The sequence below is a fragment of the Hyperolius riggenbachi genome, unplaced genomic scaffold (assembly GCF_040937935.1).
Source record: "Hyperolius riggenbachi isolate aHypRig1 unplaced genomic scaffold, aHypRig1.pri scaffold_117, whole genome shotgun sequence".
NCBI lineage: Eukaryota > Metazoa > Chordata > Amphibia > Anura > Hyperoliidae > Hyperolius > Hyperolius riggenbachi.
The window spans coordinates 350,385-369,377 of record NW_027152342.1 but is presented as its reverse complement, the minus strand read 5'-3'; the positions used below and the strand labels follow the sequence as shown (position 1 = coordinate 369,377).

The 18,993-nt window shown below is 48.9% G+C and overlaps 1 protein-coding gene across 9 annotated transcripts in view; it reads right to left on the bottom strand.

Moving 5' to 3' along the window:
* Positions 1-18,993, bottom strand: part of LOC137543610 (coagulation factor XIII B chain-like) — a 214,306-nt gene that overhangs the window by 106,511 nt on the left and 88,802 nt on the right. For all 9 annotated transcript variants that reach the window (XM_068264713.1, XM_068264719.1, XM_068264715.1 and 6 more), the window contains 2 exons: positions 18,070-18,246; positions 6,303-6,422 (listed from right to left, as the gene is read on the bottom strand). In XM_068264713.1, the coding sequence (XP_068120814.1) occupies positions 6,303-6,422; positions 18,070-18,246 (297 nt within the window). The remainder of the gene's footprint in view (positions 1-6,302; positions 6,423-18,069; positions 18,247-18,993) is intronic.

Genomic DNA, 18,993 nt, shown 5'->3' with positions numbered 1-18,993 from the left:
AAGGATGCAGTGGCCACAGTACAAGGTCACTGAAGGATGCAGTGGGCACAGCAGTGGGCACTGGATATACAACTAGGTCACTGAAGGATGCAGTGGCCACAGTACAAGGTCACTGAAGGATGCAGTGGGCACAGCAGTGGGCACTGGATATACAACTAGGTCACTGAAGGATGCAGTGGGCACAGTACAAGGTCACTGAAGGATGCAGTGGGCACAGTACAAGGTCACTGAAGGATGCAGTGGGCACAGCAGTGGGCACTGGATATACAACTAGGTCACTGAAGGATGCAGTGGCCACAGTACAAGGTCACTGAAGGATGCAGTGGGCACAGCAGTGGGCACTGGATATACAACTAGGTCACTGAAGGATGCAGTGGGCACAGTACAAGGTCACTGAAGGATGCAGTGGCCACAGTACAAGGTCACTGAAGGATGCAGTGGGCACAGCAGTGGGCACTGGATATACAACTAGGTCACTGAAGGATGCAGTGGGCACACAAGGATGTCACACTGTGTAATGAGATGCTCATATGCCAGCGAGCGAGCAGTGGGCACTGGGCACGGCACAAGGTCACTGACAGAATGAATGAACAGCGCTGGCAGAGAGTGGCGGCGCCGGCGGTGTGACTGGCTGCCTGCAAATAGTACAAGTGTATTACTGTCACTGGAATATACAAGTGAACACTGCAGCTGCACTAACCTGCCTGCCTGCACTACACACAGATGATCCCCACTCCCACTACACTGCAGCACTGAACCTGCCTGCACAGCACTACACACAGTTAAATAATCACTAGACTCCCACACTCCCACTACACTACACTGACTACCAGGGGCATAACTAGGCCCCACCGGGCCCCCCTGCAGATTTTCGGAGCCGCCCCCCCCCCCCCGGGGCCCGCTCGCGGCCGTTTTGTGGGTGCTGGAGGGGTGGCAGCATGAGGGGAAAGCCTTGCCCACAGTCGGCGGGGAGAGGGGTAGTTCCCCCCTCTCCCTCACCTCGGGGCTCTCCCCTCCAGCTCCCCTCCAGCTCGTAAGTGTCTGTGGGGCTGTGGTGGGCAGCGAGCGGCGGGCAGATACATACCTGCTTCCGTGCGTTCCATCGGAGACTTCTCCCTCTAGCTGCTGACGTCACTTCCGGAAGTGACGTCAGCCGCTAGAGGGAGAAGTCTCCGATGGAACGCACGGAAGCAGGTATGTATCTGCCCGCCGCTCGCTGCCCACCACAGCCCCACAGACACTTACGAGCTGGAGGGGAGCGCAGAGGGGAGAGCCCCGAGGTGAGGGAGAGGGGGGAACTACCCCTCTCCCTGCCGACTGTGGGCAAGGCTTTCCCCTCATGCTGCCACCCCTCCAGCACCCACAAAACGGCCCGAGCGGGCCCCAGGGGGGGGGCCGGGCCCCCCCGCGGGCGCAGGGGCTGCAGGGCCTATTCCTATGCCCCTGCTGACTACAACTAACTACAGCAATCACTCACTGACTAGCTAACTGTGTACAGTATAAGAGCAGTGTTAGCAAAAAAAAACGCTTTGTTTTTAACACAATAAAAGCACTTGCTCAAACAACAATGGCCTGGAGATAATCCTCTCAGCACCACAGTCTAGCAAGGACAGAGCTTTTCCATCATGGCCGCCGCTTTATATTCAGGAGGGGAGGGCATAGCTCCAGTGGCGTAGCTACAAACCTCTGGGCCCCGATGCGGAATCTGGATGTGGGCCCCCCCCCGGCAACAACAGCCCCCCCTCCCCCGACAACACCCGACAGATGCACACACATATCAAAATCCCTATAGCCAGCTATAGGTACCCCCAGTATAGGTAGTCAGGCATAGGTAAGCCAGTATAGTTGCCCCCGGTATAGGTGAGATAGGCAGGCGCCGCCGGTATAAGTTAGATAGATAGGTGCCCCCAATACAGGTTAGCTAGGTGGGTGCCTCTAATATAGGTAGCCAGAATAGTTGCCCCCAGCATAGGTTAGATAGGTAGGTGCCCCCAGTATAGGTTAGTTAGGTAGGTGCCTCCAATATAGGTAGCCAGTTTAGTTGCCACCTGTATAGGCTAGCTAGGTGCCCCCAATACAGGTTAGATAAGTAAGTGCCCCCAGTATAGGTTAGATAGGTAGGTGCCCCCAGTATAAATTAGATTAGGTCGGTGCCCCCTAGTATAGGTTAGATTAGGTAGCTGCCCCCCAGTATAGGTTAGATTAGGTAGCTGCCCCCCAGGATAGATTAGGTAGCTGCCCCCAGGATAGATTAGGTAGGTGCCCCCCAGTATAGGTTAGATGAGGTAGCTGCCCCCCAGGATAGATTAGGTAGCTTCCCCCCAGGATAGATTAGGTAGCTGCCCCCCAGGATAGATTAGGTAGCTGCCCCCCAGGATAGATTAGATAGCTGCCCCCCAGGATTAGGTTAGAATAGGTAGGTGCCCCCCAGGATAGATTAGGTAGCTGCCCCCCAGGATTAGGTTAGATTAGGTAGCTGCCCCCCAGGATAGATTAGGTAGCTGCCCCCCAGGATTAGGTTAGATTAGGTAGCTGCCCCCCAGGATAGATTAGGTAGCTGCCCCCAGGATAGATTAGGTAGGTGCCTCCCAGTATAGGTTAGATAGGTAGCTGCCCCCCAGAATAGATTAGGTAGCTGCCCCCAGGATAGATTAGGTAGGTGCCCCCCAGTATAGGTTAGATTAGGTAGCTGCCCCCCAGGATTAGGTTAGATTAGGTAGGTGCCCCCCAGGATAGATTAGGTAGCTGCCCCCAGGAGAGATTAGGTAGGTGCCCCCCAGTATAGGTTAGATTAGGTAGCTGCCCCCCAGGATTAGGTTAGATTAGATAGCTGCCCCCCAGGATAGATTAGGTAGCTGCCCCCAGGATAGATTAGGTAGGTGCCCCCCAGTATAGGTTAGATTAGGTAGCTGCCCCCCAGGATTAGGTTAGATTAGGTAGGTGCCCCCCAGGATAGATTAGGTAGCTGCCCCCAGGATAGATTAGGTAGGTGCCCCCAGGATAGATTAGGTAGGTGCCCCCCAGTATAGGTTAGATTAGGTAGCTGCCCCCCAGGATTAGGTTAGATTAGGTAGGTGCCCCCCAGGATAGATTAGGTAGCTGCCCCCAGGATAGATTAGGTAGCTGCCCCCCAGTATAGGTTAGATTAGGTAGGTGCCCCCCAGTATAGGTTAGATTAGGTAGCTGCCCCCCAGGATTAGGTTAGATTAGGCAGGTGCCCCCCAGGATAGATTAGGTAGGTGCCCCCCAGGATAGATTAGGTAGCTGTGCCCCCAGGATAGATTAGGTAGCTGCCCGTCCCCATAATGGAGGGGGGGGCCGCAGCCGCGGGGAGGGCAGCCCGACCTCTCCCTCCCTTCCTCTCCCCGGGGCCCCCCCTCAGATGCAGAGTAAGCGGCTAACGGAAGCGCTATAGGCAGAACTCACCTCCGTCCCTGGTTCCAATCGCCGCTGATCTCCTCTCTGGCTGGCTCTGCATAGATGCTTACACACGCAGCTTCCTGTTTAGCCGGAAGCTGCGTGTGTAACAACATCTATGCAGAGCCAGCCAGAGAGGAGATCAGCGACGAGTGGAACGCAGGGAGGTGAGTTCTGCCTATAGCGCTTCCGTTAGCCGCTTACTCTGCATCTGAGGGGGGGCCCCGGGGAGAGGAAGGGAGGGAGAGGTCGGGCTGCCCTCCCCGCGGCTGCGGCTCCCTCCTACCAGCGCGAACGGGCGCATGGCCCTCCAAACGGAGATGGGCCCCCCGGGCCCCTCCCCCACCTCCTCAGGAGCCGGGCCCGGCCGCCAAGGCGACCGCTGCGACCACGGGCCCTACGCCCTTGCATAGCTCCCCTCCTGTGATTGGTTGCTAGGGCCTGGCTGGGGCACTCTGATTGGCCTGCAATGTGTCACTTCCGCATAGTTTGACGCATTTCCGCAAACCACGACTTCAGCACCGGGTTTCACGAGCGTGAATGCGGATTTCTGTCCGCATTCACGCATAGCCGAAGCAGATTTTCGTGGTTGAAAATCTATTCACGGCTTAGCGTGTCCGAGGCGGAATGCGTCAAAATGGTCGTGAATCCACGCCTAAGCGTGATCACGACCTGGCGGTGAGCACCACTGGTCCTGGGTTCAAATCCCAGCTATGGTATATAAGCATGCTTTTCAAAAAGTACAAATCCTTAATCATGCTACTTTTACTATCGAATTGATCATAATGGTAGTATGCTTTATGCTAGGCCAGCTTTAGCATGTAGTGTGGTTCATGGTCTAGAGGGTAAGACAGATACCTACTACACACTGAGTCCTGGGTTCAAATCCCAGCTATGGTATATAAGCTGTTTTGAAAATCTGCAATTCTGTACTAGATGATATAAGGGATGGAGGGATGGAGGAGTGTGAGAGTGAGAGTGTTTTGTGGAAAATTCCGCCGGAATTATAAAATTTCTGCGGAATTCCATTTCGACTACCGGAATCGGAATTAATCCAATTCCGGCCGGAATCACGGAATTAATAATTCCGCGGAATTTTCTGAGCACCCCTAGTCAGAGGTAATATTTCTTGCATTTCATGTGTCGGAGAAAACAGTTGTTGCATTTTATGTGTTGGAGGTAATGGTTCTTGCATTTCATGTGTTGGAAGTAACGGTTATTGCATTGCCGCCTCACTGTTACGCATTGCATTACAGTTAGCTCCGCCCACATGATGTCATGACCACACTTATTTTTTACCGCACTACCATTACTTAAAGGGAACCAGAGAGGATGAAGTATACATACCTGGGGCTTCCTCTAGCCCCGTACGCACGGATCGCTCCCACGCCACCGTCCTCCTCTGCCTGGATCTGCCGATACCGGGTCCCGTCATTACCGCCAGTCGGCCAGTCGGCCGGCGGACGCGGCCAATTCTCTGCATCACAGGGTGCTCTCTCCATACTGTTACACATGTGGCTGCCTACTGCGCAGCCGCATGCGTACGGGTATGGAGGGAGCCCCTGTGATGCGGACAATTGGCCGCGTCCGCCGGAAGTGACGGGCCTACCATTACTTAAAGGGAGCCAGAGAGGATGAAGTATACATACCTGGGGCTTCCTCTAGCCCCGTACGCATGGATCGCTCCCACGCCACCATCCTCCTCTGCCAGGATACACCGATACCGGGTCCCGTCATTACCGCCAGTCGGCCAGTCGGCCAGTCGGCCGGCGGACGCGGCCAATTCTCCGCATCACAGGGTGCTCTCTCCATACTGTTACACATGTGGCTGCCTACTGCGCAGCCGCATGCGTACGGGTATGGAGGGAGCCCCTGTGATGCGGACAATTGGCCGCGTCCGCCGGAAGTGATGGGCCCGGTACTGGCGGATCCAGGAAGCGGAGGATGGCGGCGTGGGAGCGATCCAGGCTTATGGGGCTGGAAGAAGCCCCAGGTATGAAATAAAATCTTTTTCTATTTTATCTGGCCATTCTCTCTGGTTCCCTTTAAAACAAAATCTGCTCGAACATGATGCCCCCTTCACATTTCTGACTGCCCCCTCATATGTCCCTTTTTAGAACCGGCCCTGCAACCAACACTTATCTGACTACCTGGGGTTAACGATCACTGTGGACACTCTGAGGAGCGAGGAACCTCTGAACTTCTGTGTATGTAGGTGTGACCTTTGGCCAGACCTGTTGCAATATGCCATGGAGCTGTTGGCTTGCCTCACCTCCAGTGTCCTGTCAGAAAGGACATTCAGTGCAGCTGAAGGGATTAGGACAGACAAGTGAAGTTGCCTATCACACAGCAGTATTGATTACTTGACATTTATTCAAATGAATGACCCATATATACCGGAGGGTTACAGAACTGTCATGTACTAATTCGGTCTTTATTTAATTAGTTTTTTATCATTATGCGCATGTCAGTTACTCCAGGCCTCATGTCCACCATGGCCACAAGCACAGCTTTCCCGCTCCAACCGCCACCACCCAGTGTGTCACTTGGTCCTACTTTGATTGGCTTTACTTCCACCCGCCCACACAAAAAAATTGTGGCTATTATTAGCATTATTACACTGGTGCATGCCAGGTTCTCCAGGCCTTATGTCCACGCTGGCCAAAATGCACAACTTTATTTCTCCATCTTTTACCACCCAGCCACCCAGTACGTGGCTTTGTCCAACTCTGATTGACTTCCTCCCCACCCCCCCCCCCACCCCCCCAAAAAAAAATGAGTATTACCCTGGCACATGCCAGTTATTTTTGGCCTTTGTATCTTACAGAGGCTGAAAGTAAAAATATTTAAAGTATATATTTAAACAAGAATCTTCACACACTCACCACAGTCCTGTTCATCAGATCTGTCCCAGCAGTCATCAGAGCCATCACACTTCTTCCTTAGAGGAATGCACCTTTGATTTGCACAGTTGAATTCTTTCTCTGGATCACATTCTGTTTTCTCTGCAAATTCAAATCATACAGGTTTAGGAACTCCCAGAAATCAAATGCTGGCCTCAGAAGAGGTAGTGACTTTAACCAGAACACTTTCCAACCATTATTTCTTTGAAGAACAGGAAAGTGCAGAACAAGTATGTTTGCTGAGTTGGTATACACTGTGTAGCATATGACATCATCATATGTGTGACATTATTTAGCTGCTAACTCCCTGCTTGATCAGTTCAAGTCTGGCTTTCACTCTAACCACTCCACAGAAACAGCTATTACTAATGTTGCCAATGATCCTTATTGCTAAATCCAAAGGCCATTATTTCATACTCATCCTTCTTAATATATAATCAGAATTTGATACTGTTGACCACACCTTACTCCTACAGATACTTTCATTTTTAGGTGCAAAGGACCTCACTCTCTCCTGGATATCTTCCTATCTCTCTGGGAGGTCTTTCACAGTCTCTTACTCAGATCAGATCTCATTTCCCCATCCTTTATCTGTGGGGGTACTTCAAGGCTCTGTCTTTGGCCCCCTCCTCTTCACCATTTACATGCACTGTTTTGGCAACTTAATCAACTGATTTGGGTTTGAATACCAATTATATGCGGTCAATACACAACTGTACCTCTCAGCCCCAGATCTTAACTCCCTCCTCACATGTGTTTCTGACCAGAGGTGATTTAAGATGTAATGGGGATCTTGTAGCAGATTTGGGGCCACCTTGTGCTCTTTTTGGTAAGCTAACGTGCAAAGAGGTCAGAGAAGGTGGCTGATGAGCCCCTTGACACCCACTAGGCCTCAAACACCTGCCTAGGTTGCCTGGTGGATGATCCCACTCTGTTTCTGTCTGCTTGCCTGATATATCCTCTTTCACGATCTACCGCTTCTTAAAACAGAACAAATCATTTGTCCACTGTCTCTGTCCATTTCTCTGCCTGATATAGCAATAAATGTTAATAACATTCCTATAACTTCAGTTCCCAAAGCACGGTGCCTAGGATTAATATTTGGCTACTCTCCCTTGTATTCCTCATCCTCACATTCACATCCTAAGTAACCAGCTCCTGTCATCTCCAACTCAAAAACATGTCTCACATCCAACCTTTTCTCACTCAGGACACACTGAGCGCGCCCAGACTGGTGCTGCTGCTCTCTAAGGCTGCTCCAGACATTACATCTCATTTCTGCTACTTTAAACCTCTTAATGAAAAGACTGGACCGAAATTTCAGTGGATTCTAATGTAGCACTTCTCCAGCAACACCTATAACCTTTCAGAACACCTGGATTACTTGGGATGGCAAATATTTAAGCTGGATTGGATCTTCCTTGGTATCACACACGGCTGAACACTGCACACCTTCCTTGGAATTGACCTGAGACCTTAAAGACTTTCTGCCTCTTTGTGCCTGCCCTCTCCCATCCTGTGAGTAACTTTCATCGATTATCTACAGCATCTATGCTCAATAGACTATATTTTTCTACATATATTATACATTATATTTTTTCAAATTCCTAAACAAAGAACTGTGTTTTCAAATTCATGCTTTCCATCCATACATCTCTGTGTAAGGACAATTCAGTCTATAAAGGCCCTTTGATCTCTGCAGGATACCAGCCACAGCTGACAAACTTCACACCTTGACTCTAAATAGGACCTATCTCAGCAGGAGCCCTGAGCTGTCTCTTGTCCATCATAATGTGTAAACATCAATATTCAGCAGAGAGACTTCTAGCTGTATACCAACCAAGAAATATCTATCCAATTGACAAATCCACAATAATTCTACTGAAGTCTGTTGGAATCTTCAGAAAGACAAAGAGAGGCTCGAGAGGACGTGGGAAAAGATATTCTTCACCGCAGAACCAAAATAACTCTGTGACAAAATCTGCAGAGTACACCCAGCCAACAACCCTAATAGCTCCAGCACAATCCAGCAGAGATGACAGCCACACATCTGGAGACTGTTCTGTCTTGGAGTCATCAATCTCAGACCCTAGCTCCCAGGGTAGCCCCATCAAGGCTGTCCTCTGTAATGTCAGATCGATAAACAACAAAACAGCAATCATACATGATCTAATCAGGGCCGGCCCGCTCATGAGGCAGGGTGAAACTTTTGCCTCAGGCGGCAAATTTCCAGGGGCGGCACCCGCCCGTCCGTGGGTGCGGGGAGCCGGCCCGCCGAGCTGGAGGGGTAGCTGGCAGGACGGGGGTATTGGGCCAGCGGCGGGGAGGGGGGTCGGACCCCTCCTCCCTCGCCTGGGTCCCCCGTCCTCCGCTCCCCTCCAGCCTAAATAGAAGCAGCCGTATATGTAAGAGGCACGGGCGGGGAGACACTCACCTCCTCCTCGCTCCAGCGTGCGCTCCACTGACATCACTTCCTGCAGGAAGTGACGTCAGTGAAGCGCACGCTGGGAAGAGGTGAGTGTCCTCCCCACCCGTGCCTCTTACACATACGGCTGCTTCTATTTAGGCTGGAGGGGAGCGGAGGACGGGGGACCCAGGCGAGGGAGGGGGGGTCAGACCCCCCCCCCTCCCCGCTGCTGGCCCAATACCCCCGTCCTGCCAGCTACCCCTCCAGCTCGGCGGGCCGGCTCCCCGCACCCACGGACGGGCGGGTGCCGCCCCTGGAAATTTGCCGCCTGAGGCAAAAGTTTCACCCTGCCTCATGAGCGGGCCGGCCCTGAGGGGGGAGGGGCGGCGGTGAAAATTTTTTAAAAATTTGCCTCAGGCGGCAAAAAGTCTAGGGCCGGTCCTGGATCTAATAGAGTCTTCTGATCTGGCCTGCCTGACTGAAACCTGGCTTTCTGAACCAGTTGGCCCCACCCTGGAGGCTGCCGTGCCAACAAACTATTCCGTGATATACTGCAACAGGAAAGAACGCAGGGGAGGAGGGGTTGCACTTTGCACTTTGCTTTAGATCAGCTTTGAAAATCAGACCACTTACTGTAGGTTCTACCAACTCGTTTGAATGCTTGGGGGTGCAACTTTCAGCTGAGAAAAACATTAACATATTGCTGATCTACCGCCCACCAGAAAAACACTCAGACTTCCTTAAGGAACTTGTAGACCTCCTATGCAACCTAACACTGGAACACCCTAGATGGATTGTTCTTGGAGATTTCAATACATGGGTGGATGACTCCTCTTCAAAACTTGGAATAGAGCTACCTCGTGCCTTACATGAACTGGGCTTCCTCCAATCAATCAGCTCTGCTACTCACAGGAAAGGCCACACTCTGGACCTTATATTCCATACTGGGCTGTCAATAGCCAATGTGGAAATTAATCCTGTTGCCTGGTCAGACCATCACACTATCCACTTCTCCCTCTCAATACCAGCTGTCAAACACCAGGTCAAGAATCAAATAAAATATTGCCGCTTAAAAGGGCTAACACCTCAACATATCCGAGATAACCTTAGCTTTGATGAATTGACTGACTCCAGCTTGGACCCTGATACTCTGGTGTTTAAATACAACAAATGTGTGTCCTCCACCTTTGAGACCATTGCTCCTCTGCGCACCAAATATCTTACTGCACACCATCATGCACAGTGGTTTGATAACGCTATAAAAGAGCTGAAAAGACAAGGCCGAAAACTTGAGAGACTGTGGCGCAAATCTCAGTCCCCAGAAGACAAACATGCCTTAATCCTCCACTTGAAGAGCTACCAAAAGGTAACCACGGGAAAAAAATCATCCTTTCTATCACAAGAGATTGCAAATGCAGTTAACAAACCAGCCCAACTGTTCCGCACAGTGGAAAAACTCTGCAACCCGGCATGTCAAAAACTTAACATCGAGTCTTCAAAGGACCTCTGTGACCAATTTGCCCATTTCTTCACAGACAAAGTCTCCGCTATAAGGTCCGCCATCCAACTTACAGCATCTGAGCCTAATATAGCGCCGAAGACCATTAGCAGAGACAATGTAACACCTTGGTCAAACTTCAAAGAAATTGATGAAGAAGTCACATCAAGCATCCTCCTTCACGTCCGCCTAACTACCTGTGACCTAGATCCTGGCCCAACACAGTTCATGTTGAACTACCCCGACCTGTTCGTACCGGTATTCCTAAAAATTGTTAACTGTTCCTTAAAATCAGGGATATTTCCTGCTTTACTGATGGAAGCAATCATCAGGCCTCTCCTCAAAAAACCCTCCCTGGACCCAGATGCAATGACCAGCTACAGACCTGTCTCTAACCTTCCCTTTCTGGGCAAGCTAATTGAAAAAGCTGTTTACCTCCAGCTAGAAGCCAAAATCCTACAAAACAACAGTTATGACCCATTCCATTCTGGCTTCAGGAAACACCACAGCACTGAAACGGCCCTCATCCAAATATGCAACCACCTGCTCATGGCAAGAGACAGAGGAGAGTGCTCCATCCTCATACTGCTAGACCTTTCTGCAGCCTTTGATACAGTTGACCATGACATCTTGATAAACAGGCTACAGGAATACTGCGGCATTGATGGCATAGTTCTTCAGTGGTTCCAATCCTTCTTGAGTGGCAGAACCCACAAAGTGTCTATGGGGCCCTTCCTGTCCACCCCTGTATCACTTAGGTATGGGGTGCCCCAGGGCTCAATCCTCTCTCCCCTGCTTTTCACGATTTACATGTTACCGCTGGGAAAACTAATCCAAAAACATGGCCTGACATATCACTGCTATGCAGACGACACTCAACTATATCTTTCCTTCAAGCCTGGTGTGACAGACCCAACTCTAACTATAAACGCCTGCTTACGTGAACTACAGCAATGGATGAATGACAACTGGCTGAAACTAAATGCAGACAAAACTGAAGTCCTTCTGATAGGAGGGCAGAGCATGATAACAAAACAACTTAACTTGCAGTCTTCACCACTGGGAATAGGAGGCACGGATCTGCGCAGCTCTGATCATGTGCGTAGCCTGGGAGTTCTAATTGATTGGGATTTAAACTTTAGAACTCAAATCTCTGCTGTGGTGAAATCATCCTATTTTCACCTGAAGAACATTGCAAAAATCAAGCACCTCATACCCCCAGAAGATCTGCCAACCTTAGTCCACGCCTTCATCACATCTCGACTGGACTACTGCAATGCTCTCTACACTGGCCTTCCAAAAAAGGTCTTGTACCGACTACAGCTGATACAGAATACTGCTGCCAGACTGCTAACCAACCAACCTCGTCACTGCCACATAATGCCAGTCCTGCACTCCCTTCACTGGCTACCTATAGAATGGAGGGTCCTATTCAAGATCGGCCTACTGACATTTAAATCCCTGAATAATTTAGGCCCTGGATACATGAAAGATATGTTGCAGCTGCGTAGCAATCCCCGCATTCTCAGATCAACAGGTTCTAATAATCTAGTCATACCCAGAGTCCACTTGGAAACTTTTGGTCCCAGAGCCTTCTGTCATGCTGCCCCTACGTTTTGGAACTCCTTACCTCAACAGATCAGGACAGCTCCATCCCTGGACGTGTTTAAATCCAGACTGAAAACCCACCTGTTCAGTTTGGCATTTGCAGAAATATAACTTTTGTTGTGTGAATACTTCATCCTACTAATTACTGAATCTGAGAGAGCCTAAGCGCTTTGAGTCCTATGGGAGAAAAGCGCTATAGAAATGTTATTGTATTGTATTATTGTATAACTAAAATGTTAATAAAAGCTCTTATAATATCTTGCCTAGGCTATTGTAACATACTAGTTTGTGGACGACAAACTAACAGTCTGGCAACCCTCCAATCTGTTCTGAACTACGCTACTCGTCTCATTCATCTTTCTTCTCAATCTTCCTCTGCTTCTCCTCTTTCAAGCTCTTCATTGGGTACCAATTAACCAGAGGATCCAGTTCAACCTCTTAAATCGAACTTACAAAGCTCTCCACAATCTCACTCCTTTGTACAACTTTTACTAGTTTCCAGGTACCAACTCAACTGCAATCTTAGATCTGCCAATGATCTTCTTTTTTCCTCCTCTCGAATCACCTCCACGCTTTCACGTTTACAATATTTTACACATGCTTCACCCCTTTTCTGTAATTCCCCTGCCACATCACATTCATCACTCTCCATACTTTGATAGCTTTAAATGTGTCCTAAAAACTCACTTTTTTTTGTCAAGCATATGTTCTAACTTAAGCCAGTTCCCCTTTTGACCTCTGGCCAAGTTGTACTCCATACTAGATCCCCTAAAGCACACTGCCTAAATGTGAATATTGTGTTCTTCCCCGCCTCTTGTTCCCCTCCCCCCATTCCTTTAGACCGTAAGCTTGTAAGGGCTCTCCCAGGGCCGGCCCTAGACTTTTTGCCGCCTGAGGCAAAATTAGAAAAAATCGCCACCCCCCCAGCGAGGAGGGAGGGGGTGGGGCACCAAACTGGAGGGGTAGCTGACAGAAAGGGGGTATTGGGCCTAGCGGTGGGGAGGGGGGTCGGACCCCCCCTCCCTCGCCTGGGAAACCCGATCTGCGCTCCTCCTCCAGCGTTAAGTAACCAGCGTGCATAAAGATGAAGAGGCAACAGGTGGGGGAATCACTCACCTCTTCCGCGTTCCATCGTGCTCTCCACTGACGTCACTTCCTGCAAGGCTGTCCACTTACAATACAGTGGGCGGCATTGCCGGAAGTGACGGCAGTGGAGCACACGATGGAACGCGGAAGAGGTGAGTGATTCCCCCGCCCGTTGCCTCTTCATCTTTATGCACGCTGGTTACTTAACGCTGGAGGAGGAGCGCAGATCGGGGGACCCAGGCGAGGGAGGGGGGGTCCGACCCCCTCCCCACCGCTAGGCCAATACCCCTTTTCTGTCAGCTACCCCTCCAGCTCGGCGGGCAGCACCCAGCATCCATGAACAGGTGGGTGCCGCCCCCCCAGATCTGCCGCCTGAGGCAAATGTTTCACCCCGCCTCATGAGCGGGCCGGCCCTGGGCTCTCCTACTCATTTGTGTCTTGGAATTTGTTACACATTTATTCATATTAATTGTGTCATTTTAATGACCAGTTCTGTATTTTCTACCAACTCTGTATTTCGTGTATTGGTCTGATCTATACCAATGTCTGTGTTATTTTGCGCACCATGTTTGTTTCTTACTTTGTACCCACCACAGAATATGCTGTTGCTTTATAACATAATAATAATAATAATAATAATAATAATAATAATAACTGTGATTAGCTGCAGGAAGATCATAGGCTTGGAAATAAAGGAGAAAGGTGATGATTGGGTAAAGGTGTGTACGTGTGGCTTATCCAAAATAAAGGCATGCGGAATGGATAATATTAAAATTATGAGAAGAATTTGGGTGGAAGTGTTAAAAACGTGTTTAGGGGGAGGTTCAGGATAGAGACATGTTACAACAGGAACTTGACAGTTTGGCTACAGTGTATGGCAGACAGATGGCAGATGAAATTTTATGTAGATAAATATAAGGTAACAGACTTGGCGGTGCCGATGGTAGATCACCATTCAAAATAAATGGCATACCGCTGGGAACATCAGATTTGGAGTAGGACTTGGAAATACTGGTTGATAACTGTTATAAATCACCTATTTGCTTCGACACCAGCAACTTCTTATAGTTGCGTCTCACGGACTGTGAGATAACTTGACTCTCAACACAGCAAGCAGGAGATAGACTTTTCTCAGGCTTCTTCAATATTTAAGGAGTTTATTCAGGAAACATATATACAGATATAGTTCATCATATCCTAGCAAAGCAGATCCTCATGTTTAAGGTCTTGGCGTTACAGCTCGTGGCTAACCCTCCTCCTGAGGGTTAGTCAGTTACCTTCTTTCTAGACTACGTTACTCTAGACTACCTATGTACAGCATACATTAGATCAGATTACCTGAAGAATGAAATACTTAGAGGTTCCAGTCAGCATTAAAGTAGGAAGCATAGCAGGAATCAGAGTGCCCTTTTTCAGCTAGTCCGGCTATTTAATACCGACTAGGAAAGAGTTAAATGTGATCTCATCTTCGCCATGACTATTGGCTTAGCCCCCTCGTGGTGTCATAATACACACCTACTCGATTAATATTTAATGATGCTTCTGCCCTACTTACAAGAATTTGTTATTTAGAAAACATGGCCTATGTTGATTGTTCTTGTGGTGTACATGTTGAGGTCAGTGTAGGCCTGTGGCCTTCTTTCAGGAACATGTTCTCAGATGTTCTCAGTATCTGCTTGTTTATTCAAGCAGACACTGAGATGCCTCTGCCTGCATCACAAGAAACTCTATTTATTTTAAAGGTATATTCTGCGGACAAGCCTTTTACCTAAAACTCAGGCCAACTAACTGAGGCCTACTTAAATTATAACAATAACAAGTTGCAACCATTTTCAATGGCAAACAACAGCAGCTAAACCAAATACTGTATAATTCTAGAATGCAAAAATGGAAAATACAATTAAAAAAATGCTAGTATACTACTCCCTCTGTATAAATCACTTATGAGGCCACATCTAGAGTGGGGGGTTCAGTTTTGGGCAGCACGCTATAGAAAAGACATTGATGTACTAAAACAGGTACAACAACAACTAAACTAATCAAAGAGCTGTCTTGAAGGTTTCACTTACTGTGGTTGGACACACTGTATTTATTAAGCTTGGAAAAAAAAAGATTTGTAAGAGGTGATCTGATTAGCATGTGTAAATACATCAGATAGCAATACAGATTCTTGGCAGGTATGCTTTTTGTCCTTAGGCGAGTACATGGACAAGGAGGCATGATCTGAATATGGAAGAAAAAAATGTTTCCCCTTCTATTTATAAAACAAAAGTTTGCTTTCTTAAAACAGAAAAAATTTGAGATAATTCAGGTTGGAGTGAGCTTGAGATGTCTCCCAGTGCATCACTGCTGAATATATGCAAATTAACCATTGTTGCCATTAGAAGCTAAACACACCTCCAGAACCGCTGGAATGCAATGATGTGCCAGCTTGTTAATGTGTACAGAGCCATAATAATCCAACATGCATACAGACTGTTTTGGATTGTTTGATCCTCATAAGTGCATAGCATGGATTAATTTGGCTCTATGCAGTAGGGCTTGAAACACCCAGAGATACAGACTAACCAGCAAGCTCATGGTGAACCAGAATTCATTGGAAAGGGTTTTTTTTTTTTACAGTAAAATGTAGAATAATTTACCACAAGTAGTTATGCCAAATTCTGTATCTGCACTTAGAGCAGGCTTGGATGCTTTCTTTGCATTGAAGGACATTCATGGCTATAATTACTTGGCAATTACTGACAGAGTTGATCCAGGTATTTTATTCAAGTTGACACATGATTGCATTCCAGAGGTTCTGGAGGTGTGTTTAGATTCCAGGGGCAACAATGGATGATTTGCATAGTCAGCAGGGATGCATTGTGGGATACATCAGAGTGCACTCCAACCTGAATAATCACAAATATCTTCTGTTAGAAGGCAAATTTCTGTTTTCCATAGCATAGGCTCTTTGGTCCTTTTTAGCCCCATACAGTCTCTTAGGAGTTTTGGTTCACCATGAGCTTGCTGGGCAATCTGTAACCCCAAATGTTTAAAAATAACAAAACAAAACACTGCTATGTGCCCTGTAACTCATATTTTAAGGGTTCTTTTGTAAGATCCTTAGAGGGTCTTGCAAGGTATTGTCCTTATTTTAGCCAAGCGGACTATTGTTTCAGTCAAAGATTGTATGCAGAGTTCTCTCTCAATACAGATTCTAGGAGGTCATAATGTTGAACATTACAGGGAATATTTAGGCTGGTTTCACAGTGGGACGTTACAGGCGCACGTTAGAGCAGCCTGTAATGCACCCCACCGCACAGCAATGAAAAATCAATGGGCTGTTCACAGTGCCCACGTTGCGTTACATTGTAACGCTGCGCCATAAGACAACGTACTGCATGCAGTACTTTACACGTTAGACTGCTTGCACATGTTCAGTAAAGTTGGGGAGGAGCGGAGAGCAGCCGGGCACATGGCTAATTAATATTCACTGCACTCAGTGACGTGCAGTGTTTACTTCCTGGAGCGGCCGCTCTGTGCGGCGATTGGCCGGGCGGGACCACGTGATGCCGCATGCGTCCAAGAGTACGCATCACGGCATCACGGACGCCAGAGTGAGCTGCACAACGCGGCTCACTCCGACGTCCACACTAGTGTTGGGCGAACAGTGTTTGCCACTGTTCGGGTTCTGCAGAACATCACCCTGTTCGGGTGATGTTTGAGTTCGGCCGAACACCCAACTGTTCGGGTTCGCCCGAACTGCTGAATGCCCGGCCGAACAGGGCCCCTGTTCGGCCGAACAGGGCCCTGTTCGGCCGAATACGGCCCCCCTATGGGGTCGCAGGCATAAGGGGGGAGCATGCCACGATCGCGGGGGGGGGGGGGTCGGAAATTCCCCCCACCCCCTCCGCTAGCGCTCCCCCCTCTGCCCGCTTCCCCATACAAAAGTTTGACGAAAGTAAAATAGTACCGGTGGTGGTGGCTGGCTGCTGCAGTGGCTGGCTGGCACTATGAAGTGACTGAGGAGGAGGAGGAGGAGTAGGACGCGTTGAGGGAGGCCAGGCAGCGGGCGGTTCAGCGGTAGTACCCTTGTGGTACTTCCGCCCTTTCTCTGACCTCACGTCCTCTGCGTGATGACGCATACGAGGGTATGCGTGACGCGTACCCTCGTATGCAGAGGACGTGAGGTCAGAGAAAGGGCGGAAGTACTTTTGTATGGGGAAGCGGGCAGAGGGGGGAGCGCTTGCGGAGGGAGTGGGGGGAATTTCCGACCCCCCCCCCCGCGATCGGGGCATGCTCCCCCCTTATGCCTGCGACCCCATAGGGCCCCCAAAAGCGGGATGTTCGGGGAGTTCGGGGTTCGGCCCGAACATGCCGAACATCGCGGCCATGTTCGGCGAACGTTCCCGAACCCGAACATCCAGGTGTTCGCCCAACACTAGTCCACACCAGAGAGCACCAGGCGTTGCGTTAGGGGCACGTTATGGGACCTTAACGTCCCATAAAACGCAACTTCCTGGTGTGAAAGCAGCCTTAAGATCAGAATGCAGCATTATCCATTTGATGTGCAGACTGGCTGTCTAAGCCTGTGATGGCCAAGTCCAAACAATGATTTGTGTTCCTAAACACAGGTTTTTAGGGATTTAGAGTACAGGGCATAGGTTTCGCGCCTGCGCACTAGACGGATATCAATCACAGAGTTATATAAGCCAATAGCAAGTGTTTAATAGGGGTGACACCTGGAACCCACCCATATCCCACCTTGTGAATCTGGAGGTTTTTCCATATATAAGGTTGATCCATAAATGTCTGTGCGAGCGCGCTCATATTAATCTCAGCTTTGCTCAATATCCGTATTGTTACATGCTGATGTTTGTTTTGCTTCGTGTGTTTTGGGCTAATGCAATGCCATTTTCAAGATAAGTTTTGTAACCAAGATTGCACCAAGTATCCCTGTTGGATACAATAAAAATTCTTAACTGCTCTGGCGTTCCAATTCTGTGGTAATCTGCTAACGGCTGTATACTTTCCAAAGGTGATAAGGACAAGCGCTGGTGCTGAAAGGTAGTCACACACAGAGACTAAATATAAGATTCTTACATCCTTGATGTTAGTGTTCCTTATCTATATACTGACAGTTCTGGAGTTCATTTTTGAGATCTTACCTACACATCTGGGGAGTGGCTTCCAGCGTCCCTTCAAACATGTGGTTTTCTCCACTCCAATGAGATGATAGCCATCATTGCATCTGTATCTCACCGTGCTTCTGACAGGAAAAGTGTCTGGTTTTTCACTAATTTCTCCATTATTTATTTGGGGTGGATGCGTACAGTTTGCTTTTTCTGAAATCATGAAAGTAAACAGTTAGCAAAATAAGAAAAACCCAATTTTGTGGCCTCCTAGGCCATCAGATTTGATAATTCTATCAAATCGCATGAAAATCGGTGCCACGACAGGCATGCATAGAGTAATCGGGCCGAAATCGGTCAACTGTATCAATCAAGCATGCTGGAAAGATCTTGGACTGACATGGTCGATCAGGTGAGCGGCAGCAGGGTGCAATATCGAGATGACTGACAAATGCAGTGGAACCCCCAGCCTCTCACTGACTGGATGGTGTAATGGCTAAGGGCTGACACAGGAAACCTGGGTTTGAATCTCGGCTCTTCCTGTTCAGTAAGCCAGCACCTATTCAGTAGGAGAACTCAGGCAAGACTCGTAAAACTTCTACTGCCTATAGAGCGTCTCCTCAGGGCCGGATTTACCATAAGGCACTGTAGGCATGTGCCTACAGGCGCCTGATGATGGAAAGGCAGCTCAGACCCCTATCCCAAGCGCCTCCCTCTCCCCTCGCCTTACAGAGTCCTGAGTAGAGTATAAATGAGAGGTTACTGACCCTTCTCTCGGCATTCGACTGATGAGATCTCCCTTCAGTCAGGGGCAGCTAGTCAATACTGAGGGTACCTCTGACAACCTAATACTAAGAGCACCTGTAGCTACCTGCACTAGGCAGGGGAAGTAGGGGAGAAGTGACACTTGTGGTTTGGTTCGGCAGGGGTTTATAAGTCCATTGAGGGTGAAGTCTAAGG